General features: G+C 39.8%; 1 protein-coding gene across 3 annotated transcripts in view; it reads left to right on the plus strand.

Moving 5' to 3' along the window:
• The first annotated feature begins 2013 nt into the window (after positions 1-2013).
• The window catches only part of anapc5 (anaphase promoting complex subunit 5), a 32333-nt gene continuing 13678 nt past the window's right edge, over positions 2014-20668 (plus strand). Inside the window, exons 1-10 of one of the 3 annotated variants that reach the window (XM_069933304.1) lie at positions 2014-2032; positions 8467-8699; positions 8775-8854; positions 12552-12661; positions 13926-14130; positions 16431-16497; positions 16940-17041; positions 17581-17771; positions 20031-20112; positions 20282-20374. In XM_069933304.1, coding sequence (XP_069789405.1) covers positions 8487-8699; positions 8775-8854; positions 12552-12661; positions 13926-14130; positions 16431-16497; positions 16940-17041; positions 17581-17771; positions 20031-20112; positions 20282-20374 — 1143 coding nt within the window. In that variant the 5' untranslated portion in view covers positions 2014-2032; positions 8467-8486. Of the gene's footprint in view, positions 2033-8026; positions 8330-8466; positions 8700-8774; positions 8855-12551; positions 12662-13925; positions 14131-16430; positions 16498-16939; positions 17042-17580; positions 17772-20030; positions 20113-20281; positions 20375-20668 lie in introns of those variants that run through there. The other 2 variants (XM_069933302.1, XM_069933303.1) reach the window with 2 other exon arrangements.

A 20668-nucleotide genomic window follows, 5' to 3' on the forward strand; every position in this document is an offset into this window, starting at 1 on the left:
GGACATCACAGGTAAAACATTCCCCATTATCGAGAACATCTACATGGAATGCTGCTGTTGAAGAGAAACAGCAATCATCAAGGATCCACACCACTCAGCACACTGTTCTCAGTATTACCATCAGGAAAGAGGTATAGGTGCCATAAGACTCACATCACCAGGCTCAGTAACAGCTGCTACCCCTCCACCATCAGACTCCTCAACAACATACTCAATCAGGGACTTATTTAAGGACTCTTACTTTTGCACTTTATTGATTTTGTTATCTCTCTCTTGCACAGTTTGTTTACCTTTCTTTTTCTTTGTGTTTTTTTTGCACTACCAATTCTGGTAATTTTGCATCCCCTGTTGGAAAAAGAATCTCAGGGTGTGTGTGATGACATGTATGAACTCTTGACAATAAATCTGAATCTAAACTTTCCAAATGTTAATTTATTTGCATTTTAAAATTTAATTTTGAAAGGTTTATCTTAGGAATTAGGACATGAATCCAAAAATACAGCCTTTTTATGAATCCAAAAATACAGCCTTTTTATGGCGAAGTATTTCTTCATCAGTTAAATTTCAATGAGGCAAGGGTAACATTCTATATGTTTGCTACAACATTAAATCTGTATACTGTAATACTATTAGTTCACATGAATAGAACTAATTCCCTTGATTCATTTGAAGATAGTTGTAACCTGTCAAGGAAGAGTGAACTTTTGACAGTAACCATAAAATGTCTGAATCAAACTATTGATATGTGGAAATCTGTGTCAATTTCACAATACTTAACAGCAAAATCAATGCCACTTCAAAATCGACACCATTTATCCAAAAATCCATTTTGCAGCATCATAGACTTGTTGTTTTCAAAACACTTAACAAATTTTCCTGCTTACTAAATATCTCTGGATCAAAATAAATGGTGAAAAAAAAACAGAACTGAATTATGAGGATTTATTTTAATGATGTATTAACATGAAAGTCTAAATATTTTTTTATTTCCACCATGCATCAAGTAATCTTACAAAAATCTCATTCATCCAATCCACATGAAGATTACAGTCTTCAATAATTACAGAATGATCCCTGCAACACACATCTTTAATTTCATGATTTATCTCATGACAAAAACTACAAGTGTTATTTGGTAGCTCATAAGTGACTCCTAACAATGTTTTAAGGCTTAATCCAAAATGATTCTAATTCTATACAGGTGCCTAACCTTTTAAAGGGATCATCGGGACCAGACATCTGCCATAGTTCAGAATCTTCTAGATTTCAGAATCATTTTGATTTTGGTCCCCTTTAAGCAAATGCCTCACTCCTAGCCCCACATCTGTTCCCCCCCGGCCCCATCCTGGCCGTGGGTGGACCCCCCCTCCTGCCCCCAGCCATCTGTCCGTCAGCCCCCGCACCCCAGGTCGGTGCCAGAACTATTTTGCGCCTTAGGCCAAGCTGAGGGAATGGGGGAGGTGGTGACCGGGCTGAGCAGTGGTTTGCCATGCACTGTACAGGAGGCTCTCAACCAGCGCGTCGGTCAGGTGGAGATCAGAAGCAACAGAGTGGCCTAGGAGCTTGGTCAAAAAGGCGACCAGTATTGGCTGCTCAGAGCCAGCAGCCAAGCAGGGCAGAAGGCCGGATACAAGGTGCAGGCCGCCAGGGTAGGGGAACTCAGTGCTGGTGACTTTCAGGCGTTCCACCAGCTCATTGGGCCAGCCCTCAGGCACACCCCGGAAGTGCAGCACCAGCCGTCACCTCACCCCATCTAACTCCCGATGTGGCAGCAGGGGTGCAGTGCTGCTGAGCCCAGTGTTTGCAGAGAACCTCACTGGATCACAGCAATGGCTCAATGCAGGAGCTGTGGTCGTCTTCATTACCCATAATTCCCCATGCAGCTGGAACCACTCTGCCAGCGCTAGAGCAGTTCTAGCTGTATGGGGGAATTATGGGTAAAGAAGACACCCATTGCTGCTACATTGAGTCAGCTGTCACCTGGTTCTTTCCCACCAGGTGCTGGGGGCTGAGAGTCACTTTTTCACCGAAGGTAAGAGAGGGTGCCCATGGGAATGGGGACGATGGGGGATGGCGGTTTGGGGGAGGGGTCTCCCTCTGAAAACAGAGTTTATTACAGGAAATTAAAGTGCTGGTTTTTGGAGATTGCCAGTATTTGGAATCCCAGATAAAAGGTTAGGCAGCTGTATTATGATATTTTACCAAGATCATTTTTCAACAGTAAGCCCGCCCTCTGCTGGACATCATGATGCCCACATCATGATGTCACCCTTTTATACACCCTTTTATACATATAAAACCCTATGGTCAGTAGCCAGGTTAGTCTAAGAGAAGTAAAGGATGAGAAAGCATCACGTTTCTGAGTCTTAATTGTGTCAGTGCTACATTATCCACATTTCCATGTCCTGATGCATAGTTTCTGCTCACTACATCAACCATTCCTTTTCTCCCATTCATGTTGCAAGATTTGTTGAATCCACATTTCCATATTGGGCCCAGCCTTACAAATGTCATATTCCCTGTATGTAGCATGAATAAAAACTCTCACAACTGGAGGGAGAACAAACACTGAGGGTAGGGTCTCAGAAGGGTTCTGGGTTTAGGCAGGAAACAAGGGTTATATGTGGGCTTATGGGGACGGAGCCGGGAGGCTCTTACCAGTGAATCCCAGTTCACTGCATTCACCCCTTCCTGCAGAATTTAGGATCTGTGAATGAAGACAGAGAACATGGGTTCAGGGAAGAAAAAACTCAAAAAATGTACAGTTATTTACAAATTTACAGATTTAAGAGGTCCGGGGATCTGGAGATCCTGATGGAGCACCTTAGCACCAGGGGGCCTTGGACTCCTTGGGTCTCCTGGTTCCCTTGTGAAGGAAAAGTGGAGGGCTGAGTCTCTGGCTCTATGGTGGAGGGGGATGCACTTTCCTCCTGACCTGGATACAGAGGCTCTGACTGGGTGTGGTGAGAATGAGCTCCGTGGCTCACAGGGCATTTGAGGCAACGGGTCCTTTGTTCTGGCAGGTGTCATCCCTGATGGAGACAGTGTCCTCTATGTCATCCAGGTACTCCACATAGGCAGATGTGGGATTGGTGTGGAGCAGTTTCACGCTTTCCATCAGGAGGTCAGTCTTGCTTCTCATCACGTGCTTCCTGAGGACTGGACCAGGAGTAGTGAGCCAGATTGGGAGTGTAGTTCCTGATGCCGACCTTCTTTCAAAATTAAATAAGAGCTCATGAGGAGTAGCATTGGTCATAGTACATAGTAGGGACTGGATGGAATGGAGCGTCATAGGGAGTACTTCCTGCCAGCGTGAGTCTGGAAGGCCTTTTAACTTCAGGGCCAGTTTGACAGCCTTCCAGACCGTGGCATTCTCCTTTTCTACCTGCCCGTTCCCCCAGCTAGTAGTCCTGTTGGATGCAATGTCCCTCTCCAGCAGGTACTGATGTAACTCGTCACTCATAAAGGATGAGCCCTGGTCATTATGAGCCATGTTCGAGTTCCATAGCCGTGTTAGATTTCAGAGGACCCCCAAAACCAGCAGCAATAGATATGCACCACAACACAAAGGGGTACTTAAACAAAAGTAGTTCTTAATTATATTTGAAGAAGAAACAGAATTAAACTTTAACCTATTACTATCAACTTACTTAACCTACTTAATCCCCCCTCTAATACTAAGCACAGGTGTGTGTAATGTGTATATAAGCTTAGAAAAGTTCTTTGGCTCACAGTTCAATCTCACTGGTTGCAGGCAATTCTTGTACTGTACACATAAGTTAGCATTAATAAAGTTCACCAGTCTTTGGTGTCTAATAGGCAAATGGTTACCACTCAAGTGGGTTCTTGTTGGTCTTCAAAGAGATTCTTTTTTGTTCCAGGACATCCGCACCTGATTCCTGTTTAATCAGTCTTGCTGATGAAACTTGCCCCCTAAAGGGTTCTCCAGATGATCCTCCTTCTTTCAGATCACCTTTCAGACAGCCAGTCTTCTCCTTTGACCAGGAAGTCTTCCAAATGTTTGCCAGCTTTGTCCTTCTGGAACTGATTTCTGTCTCCTTTCCCTCTGTTTCACACCCCACCTCTCTGAGTGCAAAACTGTTGTCTCCCTGCAAAAATCACATGCTCTCCCAGGCAAGCTGTATGCTGCAATTTTGTTGCTCTTTTTGCAAAAAGCACTCTGCAAAAGTCCTGCAAATATTCTGTGTTTTAAAATGTTTGTGTGCAACCTGCTCTAATAATCCTTCCCAATACACCTCAAAATACTCTGTCACAGCCGGGATACCCAAACAGAGCGAAAATTGAATCTCGGGCCTTTATGACTGATGAAGTGGGCGTGTCTGGACATAAAATGGCGAACAGAAAGCGGGAGTACTTGTCAATGATAGAGAGGAAGTGTTCCCGTTTATGGAGGGGAGAGGTCCCTTAAAAATCAACACTGAGCTATTCGAAGGGCCTGGATAACTTGATCAAGTGCACCTTTATGGGGTGGTAGAAGTGCGGCTTGCACTGTGCAGAGTTGACAAGACCTGGTCATTTCCCTGACGTCTTCCAAAGAGTAGGGCAGATTGCGCACCTTGACGAAATGAGCCATGTAGGTAACCCATGGATGGCAGAGCTTATTATGCAGAAACCGCAGTTGGCCAGTGTACAGAGGCACAGCTTCCTCCGGAAAAGGCATCTGGAGGGTCATTAAGAGCCCCTGGCCGATAGGCAATGTCATAATTGTAGGGGGAGAGCTCGATCCTCCACCTAGCAATTTTGTCATTTTTGATTTTGTCCCTCTGACATTATTGGACATGAATGCGACCAAGTGCTGGTCAGTGAGGAGCATAAATTTCTGACCAGCCTGGTAGTGTCTCCAGTGCCTAACAGCTTCTACAATGTCTTGAGCCTCCTTTGCCATAGATGGGTTCTGGAGCTTGTAGCCTTGTAATGTCCGTGAAAAAAATGCAATCGGCCTGCTCACCTGGTTGAGGGTAGCAGCCAGGGCTATGTCTAAAATGTCGCTTTCCACTTGGAAAGGTACATTCTCGTCTACCGCATGCATCGCGGCTTTCACAATGTGGTTTCGGAGGTAGTTAAAAGCTGTTTGAGCTTCAGCCAAGAGGGGGAAATTAGTAGCTTTTAAGGGAGGGCGAATCTTATCAATGTATTGAGGGATCCACTGGGCGTAATATGAGAAAAACCCCAGGCATCTCCTCAAAGCCTTTGTGGTCCTGGGAATGGGGAGCTCCAACATGGGACGCATCCAATCGGGATTGGGGCCAATGATGCCATTCTCCACCACAGAGCCAAAGATAGCCAGAGTTATAAGTGAGCTTCAGGGCTTTCGCTGCGTGGAGAAAACTCTATGCTCTTTCAAGATATGGCCACAGATGGTGACATTATCGAGGTAGAGAAAGGTAGCCTTCAACCCATACTCATCCACCATTCTGTCCATCTGTCTCTGGAAGATAAAACCCTGTTAGTGATACCAAAAGGGACTCTCTGGAATTGCTAGAGATGACCGTTAGCCTCAAATGTCATATATGGACAGTCCTTGGAACGGATTGGCAACTGGTGATAAGTAGCTTTCAGGTCGATGGTTGAATAGACCTGATACTGCGCAATATCATTCACTGTATCCAAAATTTGAGGGAGAGGTTATGAGTCCAGAAGTGTGTATTGATTAAAAGTTTGGCTATTGTCAATTACTAGTCTAGTTTTGTTTTCCCCTTTTACCACTACCACTTGCGCTCTCCATGGGCTGATGCTAGTTTCGATGATATCTTCATCGAGCAGCTGTTGTGTCTCAGACTTTATGAAATCTGTCTGCTGTGCTGTACCTCCTGCTCTTGGTAGCAATAGGTTTGCAGTCTGAGGACAGATTTTGGAAGAGAGATCGATATTCAGTGTGGAGAGGCTGCATGTGGGTTCTGATTTTAGGGGCCCTCCGTTCCAAACTGTCACGACGGAAGGGAACCAGAATACTCCAAGGTCACGCTTTTAAGGTGACGCAGGAAGTCCAGACCCAACAACACCAGAGCACACAATTCATCAAGTACATACAGGTGAATTTTACAAAATTCCCTCCCTTCGAATGACAAATGCACGATACAATGTTAGTGAACACGCGTAGAATGCGAATGAGACACAAAGATATGCAATAATTGGAAGGATACATCTTTAGGTTGTATTCCTGCACAGACTGTGAGCCTATAAAGCTTTCAGTAGGGGCTGTGTCAATTAGGCATTTAGTGGAATGTCCATTTATATTCACAGTCACTATGGAGGTTGTCGTTCTTGAGCATGGCCTGTTCCAGCGATTTGGCAAGTTCAATGTGACTAGCCAGGTCCTTCTTACCCGACTCGAGCAGTCGCTACCTTATGTACCTCGAGCGGACCCCCGTGACTAGAGTGTACTAGATCTGTTCTTCCACATGAATGTGGCCCATAGCCGCTTTGAGCCTGCACTTCTTGGCAAGCGTCCACAAATCTAGCAGATAGTCATCGATAATCTCTCCTGGCCATTGGCAACATAGAGTGAGTCAGTGCCTTCATTGCCTCGATGGCAGCATCATATGTTGTTCAGTCCCTGATACCCTTTCGTTCCTACCCTCAAAACAAGTGTGGACCTCCTGAGTTCATCGCTGTGTAAGACGTCTCTGGTCGCGTTCAGTTAGGCATGGAAGCAGTCTAGCCAGTACGTGAACTCCTCAACCATGTCAGGGGACAGATGGTCTATCAGCAGCATCCCTGGATTGAGTAACACTTCCACCGTTTAGGGAATAAGCTAATAAAATTGTAGCGTGAATAAAAACTCTCACAATTGGAGGGAGAACAAACACGTTTATTAGCTTATAACTGAAGGTAGGGTCTCACAGTCGTCTTCAGAAAGGTTCTGGGTTTAGGCTGGAGACTGGGGTTATATGTGAGCAGATTGGGGGGGGTGGGGGGCAGAGCCAGCCATCAGCACCACATACTACCAGTGAATCCCAGTTCATTACACTGTAATAATGTAAGTTAGGTTGCTGCCCAGCATGTTTCTGTAATACCAATTGGATCACAACTAATCACATCTGCACCTGATATTACTACTATATTTTAAATATTTTTTGGCTCACTAGATTGCAGGACCTCATCTCTTTCATCTACCCATGCTATTTGTGCAGGTATAGATAGAAAAACCTTTTAAGTTGACTTGTTATCTTACTTTTTCAAATGCTGTATTGTTCAGTGACATCTTTGAATTTGGCACAAGAAGACAACATGATCACAGAAACACTTTTTTTCGCCCAACTATTAAATCCTCAATCATTATTGCTCCATCACCCTTCTTCCTCCTCTAGAGTATCGTCAAGAAATACGGTTGTAAGAATGAAAGCAACGCGGGGCTCAACTCTACCTGTCTGGTCCAGCCAGTCTGATCTACAAAAAATGTCTACTCACGTTCAAGTTGCAGTATAATCTCTTTTGAAGCTGCTATCCATGAAATTCATAACTATAAACACAACACACTAGGCCTGGGAAACCAACTCTAAAATGCCAAAGTCAAGTAACTGCAGGGGGGGGGGTAACGACTCTTCTTCCACATACGGCTTCCTGAAAATTGGAAACGACCATGACCTTCCAAATCGTTACTTTTTAAGACTGATTATTGCGTTTTCATCCCTCACCCCCATTGATCCGGAAGCTCGACGCTGCCAAAGCTTCAATACCCACCGTATGACCTGAACCTGTTGGACCAAAAATATAGTTGCAATTCTCAGCAGAGAGCTCTCGTTCGACCAGCGTAATCTCAGGACTGTTCAGTATGATTAGCACTTCGCTTTTTGGGGGCTGCTTTTAAACTCCCAAATCGCTCTTGGTTGGCACAGTTTCAGGTTACTCGCTCTCTCTGTTTACCAGTCCTGTCATCCACCAATAACGTTAACGCTTTCTCTCTTCACTGAACTGCTTGACCTGTGGGACATTTCCTCCAGTATTTCAGTCTTCCAGACCCCCCCAACTCTAACCCCCTTCCCCGCCCCTCTCTCCCTCCCCGACACCGCCCATGACCAAGAGTCTTGCTCTGCGCACATGCGTCTCCAGCACCTCACGTGGACATTTTCGCTCGCATTTAGGCCTAACCTGCAATCGTTAACCTCTGCTCTCCCCGCCGGGGTTCAGGCGGCAGGCCGTTCTGTTTCCCAGGTCAAAGCAGCCTGGAAGGAGAGAACCGAGCGCATCGAGTCGCTCTTTCGATTGTATCGATTAGTGGGGCTGGCGGTGGTTGCCTTGTCGCCTGGCAAATTTGTTCCGTTTTGGGATTCTGTGAACGGGACGATGAATGTGTTTTGATTCTGACGTGCGATAACGGGGTTTTTATTAATATATATCGTTGTCTGTTCATTAGGACAAGAACTCCCAAGTACTTTTCTTTCTCTCGTTTTCATGAGGCCTAGTGCGGCTTTGGCTTTAATGGTTTTTGTGTCCTCGTTTCAGGACTTGTAACCCCCGCTATTATGGCCAGTGTTCACGAGAGCATGTTTTTTAATCCGATGATGGCGAACGGCGTGGTTCATGCAAACATTTTTGGAATCAAAGACTGGGTCACCCCCCACAAAATCTCAATCCTGGTCTTGCTGCACGAAATGGCCACTTGTAAGGGACAAGGGACGCCAGAGGTGGAAAGCAGACGTCTCCACATGAACAAATTGAATTTACCGCTGCTGCAGGTGAGGGCACTTCTTGGTAATGCGCCTATTCGCCTACTATTTCTTCCTTATTAAACATGCGTGCTATTCTTCTAGGGTCCAGACATGACGTTATTTCAGTTGTTGAAGACAATCGAGGAATGTTGCCCTAAATTAGCGAGTGCTGTCAATACAAGGTACATGGATCTATGATACCTATTTGTGTAAATCTGAAACATTGAAGGGTATGATGACTGTTTGGAACAGTAATATCCGAAATGCAGAAGTGTTGACTGAAGCCTATCTTGTCAAATAATTGGATTGAGCTACATCAGTGAATGTTGCTCAACCCTCTGAGGATCTCCAGCAAATTGTTTGCAAGGTGCTTTCAGTACGGCTGTACATGGTCCAGGTGTGGCTCATTTCACACCCCCCCCCCCAACACCTCTACGTGGACAGGAAACCGAGCAGGATTCCCATTCATATGGGGATCCAAGATGGAAAGGATCTGAAGGGTCACTGTTGTATTGCTGCTGCTTCCTGATGCAAAGAACACAGAACTGGTACAGTTAACTCTTTATTGGACACCCAAGTTAATCTGAGAAAACCCTTACTGCTTTCAGCCTTGAAAGCGGTCTCCTTCTGACAAAGGGATGCATCAACTTTTATACATGAGTAAACAAGTTGAACTAAAAGATTACATCATTATTATGCATATAGGGTAACACCCCATGTTGCTCCCTACCCTATATCCCTGTATCAATGTTGAATAATAAGAACACTGGGTTACATTTACTCCACATTCAGCAAAAATACATTCCTTATCTGCACTGCCTGCATTCCAAAGCCATCTGTTGGTGTTTTATGAAGGTAGACCCAGTCTGCATCATATGGTGCCTTCCCTTAATCTCCCAGACATCAGTTTCCATTTTGTGTTTTAATTCACTTTAATACTACATCACCACGTACAAGTCACCAGACAAAGGGGGTACCCAATGTGGCCCTCATCCTGATCACCACCTTTGTGTGTAGCTGCATTAAGCTGTGTGTGTGGACTCAAAGTATGAGGACACCAAGAGCTGTTTTGTGAACAGAAGTTCTACCTGTTCTGGGTGTTGTGAAGGAGGGCCTGACCCTGTTGCCATGCAATGTCCCAGACAACTGGACTTTGCCACACTATCTATCTTTCAAGGAAAAGTTTCTTCCAAACACTTTTGTCCCACAAAGCCATTAGCCAGTTGTCAGCACAGAAAGAAACAAGGACTCGATGGACACAGTGGGGTGGATCCCTGAGCAGGCTGTCCAAGTCGTTTTGGGAAATACTTCATCATCAGTACTCACAAACAAGCACCAGTACCTGGCCTGGCTGGCAATGAGAGGACCCCACCCAGTCAGATCCTTCCTGTGCAACTGGAGCATCCCCTAGAATGCATGTTCTCAAAATGACTGCGATGGAGTGGAGACAGTCACTCACCTCTTTGCAGAATGTAGATTTGCTAAGAGGGTGTAGAGAAGGGTGCAAAGGTCCTTGTTCATCTCCAGCACCCCTGAGAATGAGGTCTCTGATTTACGAGTTGTTTTCAGGGACGCACACCAACCTCCAGAACTACTGGAAGACCATCAACTTGGTGAAAGACACACTCTAGTCTTTCAGGACACCGATGGCAATATGGAAATCTGCTGACTAGCTCATTATGGACTGCAGGCATACATGCTGATAGACACACTGAAGATTGGTGTAGCCAAGGCGATGGTGCTGTGGGGAAGGACCACAGTCTCGAGCCCTCCTATTACTGGGGAGGGGCTGAGACTGAGGTGAAGCCCCTCAAGCAACAGAAAGGGAGTAATAACAGTGGTAGCAACGGTTTAAATGAAAATGAATGTAACAATGGATAGTAATGGAAATGTGAAAGTTCAAAACTTGAGGGTCAAAAGAGACTTTGAACTGTTTTCCCTTTGTACATAATTTATTGTGAAATAGTCTATTTTTGGTTTAAAGAAAATTGCTGTTCCTTCAGAATTCAGCATCTGCGGTCTCTTGTCTGTCTCCAAATAATTGGAGATGGTGTGTTTGGAAGATGGTGTGAAAGAGGTGCTACGATTGATATTGTCATGCTAGGAATTTTCAATTTTAACTCCTGATTCTGTGAAGTTTCATGAAATCAGATCAAACCAGATCAAGGAAAATAAATTTGAGCTCCTGTATATTTAATGTTTGGAATAAACATTGACAATGAGGTTTATTGTCATAAATGCAAGATGCAATCAAAGTTTTACTTACTGTAGTTTGGTCAAGGTGAAGGCAAAGCTGTGGCACATTCATTATGTTAAATGGGATTGATGCAAAAAGAAGCAGTTCACAAAATCATTATCTAATTTACTTGCCCTGAATGCCATCTGGTCCACTATGATTTTCAAATCATGCCACGCTACAATTCTAGATCGTATTCTATAGTAATTACATTTTACCAGGCACAGTGGGAAGGGTTCTCTGTGAGCTTGAAGTCGACTTGAATATGTATGTGTGCAGTTGTACAAAGTAGTTTGACAAGAGTACAGATTTACGATGAAAAAGATTGACTAGTAAATGGCAAACACAGCATGAAATCATTGTTGTGGGTTTTTTTCAGGTGCCTGATGCTGTGGGAAGTAAACTGTGATTCAGCTTGTTGGTGTGCAATTTTGCACTCTTAAGCTTTCTTCCCCAATGGTAGGAGAGTCTTTCAATATGATAGTTTTCTTGGTGGTAGGAAATGCAGCTGGGGTCAATGGAAGGGATGGAGCTTTGTTTGATGTTCTGAGCTGCATTCACCACTTTCTGTAGCTTCTTCCTACCTTTGGCAGAGAAGTTCCCATGATATGCTGAGATGCATCCAGCTCGTATGCTTTGGATAGAGCATCATTGGGGAAATACAGAACTTCACCGATCTTCTAAGAAAGTAAAGGCATTGATATGCTTTCTTGATCACCGAATCAATGTGTTTGGCCACATTATGTACAAGGTCGGGTCATTGAAAATGTTGACTCTCAGGAACTTCAAGCTACATGTTGTCTCCACTTCAACGCCATTGATGTAGGTTCTTCCTCTCCTGGAATCTATGATCAGCTTCATTAGCTTTACTGCTGACATTGAGTGAGAGGTTATTACCTTGGCAGCATGCTACTTGGCTCTTGGTGTCCTTTCTGTATTAAATCTCATCACTATCTAATATTTGGTCTATGACTGGGTTTAACCAAAGAATTTGAAGATGGAATTAGTTGTGAAGGTGTTAGTTGCGCAGGTATAGGGCCAGAGGGAAATACTTTTACATCTCCTTCTTCAAATTGCAGAAGGATGAATTCCTCTGGATTCTTCACTTTTTTCCCCCCAAATACGTGCAGATTCATAGCCTAATTGGACGTTGAAAATTGCCTCTAGTAAGTGAATTTTCAAATCTGGGGCAAATTCGTGGGAGAGTAAGGTTGCTCTGTGAGCCAGTAGGGACTAAATGAGCTTAAGTGGTCTCTCATGTTGTAAGTTCAATGTAGTCCTGTCTTAGGATAACCAGAGTATTGTTCCTCCATTAGATCTATATCCTAGAATTCCTTTCTCTGCAGCAGGATGAAATGGTTTAAAGTAGTGGCTCATCTTAAGAGTGATTAGGGATGGAAAATAAATGCTAGCCTCGTCAATGATACCCAAATCCTTTAAATCAATTTTTAAAAATGCACTAGTGTACCAGGTGGCCATGGTACAAAATACACTAATAAAACGCAAGCACATTGGAGTCCTCTTCAATTAGGATAAGATGCAAGAAATTTCGATATTAATTTTTCAGAAGTAATTTTAATTGTAGATGTATTTCTTTATTGCAAATGTATTTGAATAATATTGCAATTATTTGCCTTTTTCAGAGTGAAGTTAATGGCTGAAGGAGAATTGAAAGACATGGAAAATTTCTTCTTTTCTTTACAGCATGTTTTCAGTGGTACTGAGCCAGCAGTTCACAAGACAAGTGTGATTGGTATAAATTTTTAATAGTTCGTTGAGATATCTCTTAACTCTATGATCATAGGTGTTATATAGTTTAGACTTTCTTATAAGTACTACTTAGAGAATACTATGTGATTTCAGGTTCTAGGTATTCATTTTCAATTATTTGTCCTTGTGGGGAGGTTGGGGAGTCTGCAAGCATCTGTTAGTAATCTTCAGCCTAGTATCATTATTCTTGTGTAACAGGGGAGTATATTCTCTGAACCATTATGTTTAAGTTTCTCCTTTCGCCTATCCATGTCTCTAATTGTAAAGCAAGCTGAATAATTCTTCCTGATTTGTAGCATGATCACTTGGTGCATTTTGAGTTCTGGATTCATGGTGGATGTTAACTTACAATGTAATTGGAACATGGCTATTTGGACAACCTATCGTTTTTTAAAATTTTCATATCCCTTCTTGCTTAAGTCTGTTTTATGGAAACGGTAGACTTTGGAAGATTTTGCTGAGACATAAAAGAAAATAATTGAAATAAAGTTTTTATTTAATAAAATAATTGCTGTTCAGGCTAATTATTGTATTTCCTCCATGTTTATTGGCACAAAATGCATCCCACTTCACTGTACTCTAATTTAGATTGTAAGATTCCCTTTTGCTGAGATGACCTGTCTCTCAGAAGTCTTTAAAGGGATAATTTCTTAACCTAATAAAGGGAAGGCTGAGATGAGGTTTTTCTTCCAACTAGAGATTGTGAATTTTTAGGATTTGCTACATGGGAGAGGGGGTGGTGAAAATGGTGACTCCGGATATTTAATCAATTCTCAAAGGATGCATTCTGCAAGTAAAAAGGATACAGAAGGGCAAGTATTGAGAGCAAAAATCTACCAGACTAGACCCAAAGAATCAGCTGCCCTACTGTTTTCTTTATTCATACCTAAAAGAAAATAATTGCTAAATAATCTGTGGTCTATCAGTCAATTATTGAATTTGGAATTCTAATAATATTTACCCTAATCAAACCAAGTAATCTTGCCTTAGGATTGATCCAGTATTCAATTACTTGAACCCTCTCATTGGTACTTGCTACTACCATTTGAATTGAAAGCTGAACCCATAACCTTTCAATTTGGAGCTAGAAATATATTACTAATTCAAAATTCATTTTCATATGATTTTGTGAGAAGCTATGCTACAATTCTAGATTGTATTCTATATTAATTTCCTTATTGTGTAAAGGGCTTCAGTTTGAAAATGAATTCTAGTCAGTGGGTAACTAACTCTTAATGCTTCTACAGGTCTTTTTTTGCGGCACATGATCCTAGCTTATAACAAACTGTCCTTCAGTCAGGTTTATAAGCTTTATACAGCTTTACAACAATATTATCAAAGCTATGAAAAGATGTCCTCAAGATCTACAGAAGCAGAAGATACAGATATGGAATTAACCTCTTTAGATCTTGAAGGGAAAATGGAAAAAGAGGAATTAGAATTTCCACTAAGGTAAGATCATCTTATGTTATTGTTTGTTCCTAATTACTTAAATGGAATGAAGGTTTGGTTATTTTTTTTTTTTTTAAAAACAAAAAGCTTTTTGTATTTCCTGCCAGTACCTCAACTTGGTTAAAATATTCTTAACATGGGTTTCCAGTCTTGTGAATCCTTGTTTATTAATGCTCTCTTCCTTAAGATAATTAGGTGATTTGCTTGTAACAAATTGAGTTTTCACAATTCATTCACAGGGAAACCATTTATTTTAGACAAAGACATACAGCAAGGTAACGGGGCCATTTTGGCCCACAAATCTGTGCTGCCCAATTTACATCCCCATTAACCTACAAATCCAGAACAATTCAAACAGTGGGAGGAAACCAGAGGCCCCAGGGAAAACCCACACAGACACAGGGGAGAACTTACAAACTCCTTACAGGCGGCACGGGATTAGAACCCCGGTTCTGATTGCTGGCACTTTAAAGGCGTTACGCTAACCGCTACATCAATTATGCAGCCCCATTTGATTGATTGATTCACGGGGTGAAGGAATTGTCTTGTAGGGTGAAAATTGTCTTTTTCTTTAAAGATAATTCATGAAGATCAGTGAAAAATAATACCAAGTGTCCTTGTTAATCAAGAAGTACTAAATCAAAGAAAGTTCAATGACAGCTGATTATAATGGGAATATTTCATTTGTGAACCTGCTTAGCTCCTTTGCTTCCTGGTTGTTGTCCACGAGTGTTTGTTTGGAGCAGCATTTTTCACCTTGTGTTCATAAACTCCCCCCACCCCCATTATTATTTTTGTAAAAATAGTAGTATTTAAAAACTGCTTGCCTGACTTGGGAACTTTACAATTTAAGAATTATATTTGATAATAGGTTGTGCAAAGGGGTTTTAAAGTTAATAAAATATAAATAAACTATTGTCATTTATTTCCCTCCCCCGCCACTCCCATTTGAACCTTGTAATGTGAATATTCATCACATATTTAAGTGATTTGGAACATTTCATTTCGTATGGCACACTTTAGAGTCGACTATAGATCACATTTTGTTTTGAGATCAAATATCTGATGTTGCAGATTAGCTCGTGTATCTTTTAATGGCTTTGTTGATTGTGGTTGCCAAACCCAGATTTATTTAAATATACTTCCTATTAAACTTGTGATTAGCTAGATTTTATAATAAAGGTAATGCTACGATAGGGAAAAGAATATGAAGAACATGTCGATTAAAGTGAGTTCTTGTGAGCCCCTTGCCTATCACCTTTAGGGCACCAGGTTATCATTATAAATGATGTCATTATAAATTGAATGTTATTACCGAGTCCCAAATACATTCTGACTTTTTTTTTCAGCAACATTAAAAATTGAAATGTCACTTATAACTTTTTAGAGGTGTGTTGAATTTTGTTATGGTAAAGATATTTGAGTTTACGCAATCTTTTTTTCGTGAATAAATGGAGTTAGTTGCAGTATCAGGCTGTTGTAATTAATCTTTCAGTGGTGGAATTTTTAAAGGTGAATTATATGATCAATTTACTAAATACCTGTAGTTTTAAAAAAAAAAAAAAAAAAATTGAATTAAGCCTTTCTGCTACAGGTCAATGTCCAGAATTGCTGGAACAGTCAAGCGAAGTCTCCTGATTTATTTGTACTTGTATATTCTTTTTATGGAGTGGACAGGTCTCTGATTGTTCATGGCCTTTCTGATCTCGCATTCCTGGTCTGTGAATTGATCTATTCAACTGCCTTGTCCCTCAATCTTCATTACTTTTGGTTCTTTAACCTAATGTCTAGTTAAAGTACTTTTAAGATAAATAGTTGTGCTGATTGACACACTAAAACAATTTTTGCTGGAGACGAGAACAGTTGCATATAATTAAACTTCTTCCTCATTCAATTACAAGTTGCTTATTTTAAAAAAAAAATCTTTCAAATTGGATCAATGCAAATAACATTGGAGGATCAGTTGTTGCTATGTACTATCTTTATTACTATGTTTTGTCTTGCTCTGTAGTTAGATGCATTATGGGTCCTTTTTTTAAATTTTTAATCAAGTTATCCCTGCCTTGTCTTTTGGTCGCTGCAATCATTGTTGGTATGTCATGGAATGTTTCTTGTACTTGAAGAATAGTTCACAATTTATCATCTTGCCATGATGGGTACATGAATGTTAACTTTAGCAGCTAGAACTGATGAATGGAATAACAAAATTGAAGTAATAAATTTGGCTTTATTTAAGAACATGGTTTCTCAAAGATTCGTAAAAATGTAACATAATGCTATGCCCTGGTGTTGTTCAACAGAAATGAAGAAGTTAGTGACAAAGGGCCTTTATCCCAGAAACAAGCTGAATATTTCCTTGCACAACAGGTGAAGTATTTTGTCTTTATTCCTCTCTGTCATGTAAAAGTCTGCCCGCGCTGCAAACTTATCTGTGAATAAAAAAAGCAGCAAAGAACCACAGGATCAGTTTTTAAAATACAAACAGTTTTTAATTCTGTTGTAACACTGATGGGAGAGAGAAACACTATGAAATATCAGTGATATTCCTATAGTGCTGTTACCCTATCTCAAAGTTCATACAGAAATGGGTCAATTTATATAGTAAATTTTAGATCAATGCCTACATATGGCTTCACGTGCTCTAATGAGTAATACAGGCTTGTGGTTGTTCTTTTAAATGGGATAATCCTCAAGAATTAAGGCCTTTATGTGCAGAATAAAACCATTAACTGGATTCTAATTTATTATAGCTGCTAAGTTTACTAACTTTGCTTGATAAATAATAAAAATTGGTTTTAATATTTTGTAGGCATCATTGTTGAAAAATAACGAAAATAAGGCTCTTTCACCAGCTGCTCTCCAGAAAGAATTGAATAACCTACTCAAATTTAATCCTGATTTTTCAGAAGCAGTAAGTATTCAAATTATTATAACCCTATTCAAATTCTGTTTTATAATTTTGTGGGAGAGTTTTACAATAACTCTATTAATATTGCTCAGGAAGTAAGTTGATCGCCTTTTGATGAGAAAGGGCTTAGTACTAATGATAGAATTAAAATGGACATTTTAATTATTGATAATTTAGCAATTATACAGATAAGCAATTTATTTCTTTACTCCAAGAACAGTTTGGATTTTGTACATTATTAGACTTCAGTCAATAACTTTTCTTGCCAAGAATTGTTGCTAATTTCTTTACTTTCTGTACAAAATTTTACTTTGATTAACTATACTGGTTAATTTTCTTCACTAATTACTTCATTGTGGAATTAATTTTAACTGAAATTCGGGTTGTGAGTGTTGGATGTAGATGCTTATCATATAGTGTCCCTTCTACTTTATTAAATTGAGCAATAATGAATTAAAGATTGTTTTCTAAATAAAACAAGCATGCAGTGTATAAATATTACAATGTCTATCAATAATTAATGTTTTAATTTGTGATTTCAGCATTATTTGAGCTATTTAAATAGTCTCAGGGTACAAGACTACTTCAGTGCAATGCACAGTCTCCTTCACTATTTTGATCGGCTAATTCTTACTGGCAGTGACAGCAAAAGCAGTGGAGAAGATGGATTTGGACGCAGTTTACGCTATGCAGCTCTAAATCTTGCTGCTCTAAACTGCAGGTTTGGCCATCAGTGAGTATTTTGCATTCCACTTTCTCTGTTTGTAATGTTCGATGGAAATGTTTTACTATCTGCACAAACTAAATTCTAATATTTTCAACTTAATGAAGATTAGTACCATTAAAAATATATAAAACGCTATGTTATTATTGAACTGTGGAGCATTCAAAAGTTTTAGGAAGTGATTTCAATAATAGCATTATTACTTCAGCTCCACTTTAAATATTTCTCTTGATAATGAATAGTGTTTTAAACTATTTTGAGCATAAATATATTGTGTGGTAAAGATTCAAAATACCTGTACTGCAAATGTTACAAATACTCAGCAGGTCAGACAGGGTTGTCTGAGTTCAAGGTTGAAGTTTTTGGTCAAGGTTGAAGATCAGAACTTGCAAAGGTTAGAAATAAAACCAGTTCAATGTTGGAGAGGGGACAAAACAAAAAGTCTGTTATAGTGTAGAGATCAGGAGGTGGTTTTCTCTGCAAATGGCTGGAAATGATTTGGAGGAAAGGAATAAAATCTGAAAAATCAAAAGAGGGGAGTTAGGATGAAAGGGGAAGGAAATTATGCTCGAAATGTGAAATTCAAGATTGGAATGGCTACTTGAGAAAAACTCCTGAATTCATTGAATCCTGATGCAGTTTTGGAAGGTGAGATTTACAAAGGTGAACCTGAGCTACCCATTACAATATGGTCTTTGGTCTCCTGTGCAATTCAAACAAACTTCTTAAGCCTGTGGAACAGTGCCTTTCTTTTGACTGGGCACATGGAAGCCTTCAGGGTTTGAAATTAATTCAACAATTTCAGATAATTAGTTATGCCCATCATATAGCTCACATTTCCAGCATTCCTTGTCTCTTATATTTCAGATTTTGTTAATCAATTTATGCCTCTCACAGGCACATGACCACAATGTACTGTAACAACTTGTCATTCAATTTCCCCTGGCCTCCATGCTATTGCAGACTCACTTTTGTTTCATCAGCTCAAACATTCTTCATGTGCTACATTTACAACTTTTCTTGGTTCTATAAAAAGCTTAGTGACCTGAAATTAATTACAGTGCCCTCCATAATGTTTGGATCAAAGACATTTTTTTCCTTTATTTGCCCCAGCGTTCCACAGTTTTACATTTGTAATCAAATATTTACGTGATTAAAGTGTACATTAAATGGGACACAACAGTATCTGACAGATGTTTTCATTGTAAAAAAGAAATGGGAACAACAATTCATGCAATCTGGACATGTGAGAAAGTAGAAAAATTTTGGGAAGATCTAAACCAGATATTAAATAAAATTACAGAAAACAATATACCAAAAAATCCAGAGATCTTCATCCTAAGTAACATAAAAAACAAAGAATTTGGAATTGATTTGGATGGTGCACAAAAAAGATTTGTTAAGATAGCTCTAGCCGTAGCAAAAAAATGTATTATGTCAACCTGGAAATTGGAAGATAATTTGAAAATACAACAATGGTATATAGAAATGAATAAATGTATTCCATTAGAAAAAATAACATATAGTTTAAGAAATAATATTGAAATATTTGAACAAATATGGGAGCCTTACATGAAACACAATAGAGAAAACCTAAATTAACGAAAGGAGAAGGAAATGAAAAGAATTGACTCAGTGTAATTTCTTGTTTATTTTTATTGAATGGCAACATTGTTTGACTGGTTTAATGTATCTTAGATTTTGTACTTTAAATGGATGGGGGGGAGGTAGGGAGGAGGGGGGGAGAATATGACACTATATATTTGAAAAGGAAAATGTATGTATCATGGTCAATGTGGTTTATGGTGTGAAAAATAAAAAATTAAAAAAATAAAATAAAATCTGGAATGTGCACTTTAATCACATGTAAATTGTTGGATTATAAAATTAAAACCACAGCACAAGGGCAAATAAAGGAAAAAAGTGTCTTTGACCCAAACACTATGGAGGTCGCTGTATGCCTCTCGCTCCACAGATGATGCCTGATCTGAGTATTTACAGCATTTTCTCTCTAATTCAGTTCTGATAATGATGATCTGATTACCCCTGTTGAGCCTGTAGAGAGGGTATTGGCATGGTGAAGTGATGTAATAATTTATTTCAAGTTGACATTCTGAAATAAATAGATCTGAGTTTCAAAAGCGGGTGGTACAAGAGTCAGATAAAACTGGAAAACTGAGTGCACTTTTCCAGTATAACAAAATCTTTACTATCACTGAAGTAGTATGTGCTTTCCTTCTTGCTTTCATATTTTTTTTCTTTCTATAGCGAGCAAGCCCAATATGCTTTACAAGAAGCTATTCGCATTGCCCAGGAGTCAAGTGACCATGTATGCCTACAGCATTGCTTGGTAAGAGATAATGATGGTTGAAGAAGTTATCTTTAAACATAGCCTGCAGTGTTATATAATCTGTGGACCTAATAACTTAAAAATTCTGTGCTGGAAGAGCTTTATTTACTAAATGTTGGTATTTTAAGTAAAATGTAAAGTTTGATACCTAATTTGACTTTGATTCTAGAGTTGGCTTTACATCCTGGAACAGATGAAAGGATCAGATAACACAGTTCTTGTTGAGCACTCTGTGAAAAAGGCTGGGCAACTTGGTTTACCTGTGAGTAAATATTATTATTCGTATAGTAAACAATCTCCATGTTATGAAGAAGGTTAATAAAATATTGCACTTTTCCATTTTAAAAATATAATTTTTGATTTATAAGAAACAAACTCTGGTCCTTTACTAGAACTATGTAAAGACATTAAAACAACATTTAAAATATTTGGATGTGTTTTTTTACTGTGCTGCAAACCTGGAAGTTGAGTTTGTATCTTGGAAAGTAAGAGTGATGTAGGGCATAATATTTTTGCATGGACAGAAGATTGGCAGGCTAATGGGTCAATTTTTGGT

Source organism: Narcine bancroftii, chromosome 4 (assembly GCF_036971445.1).
Source record: "Narcine bancroftii isolate sNarBan1 chromosome 4, sNarBan1.hap1, whole genome shotgun sequence".
NCBI classification, from domain to species: Eukaryota; Metazoa; Chordata; class Chondrichthyes; order Torpediniformes; family Narcinidae; genus Narcine; species Narcine bancroftii.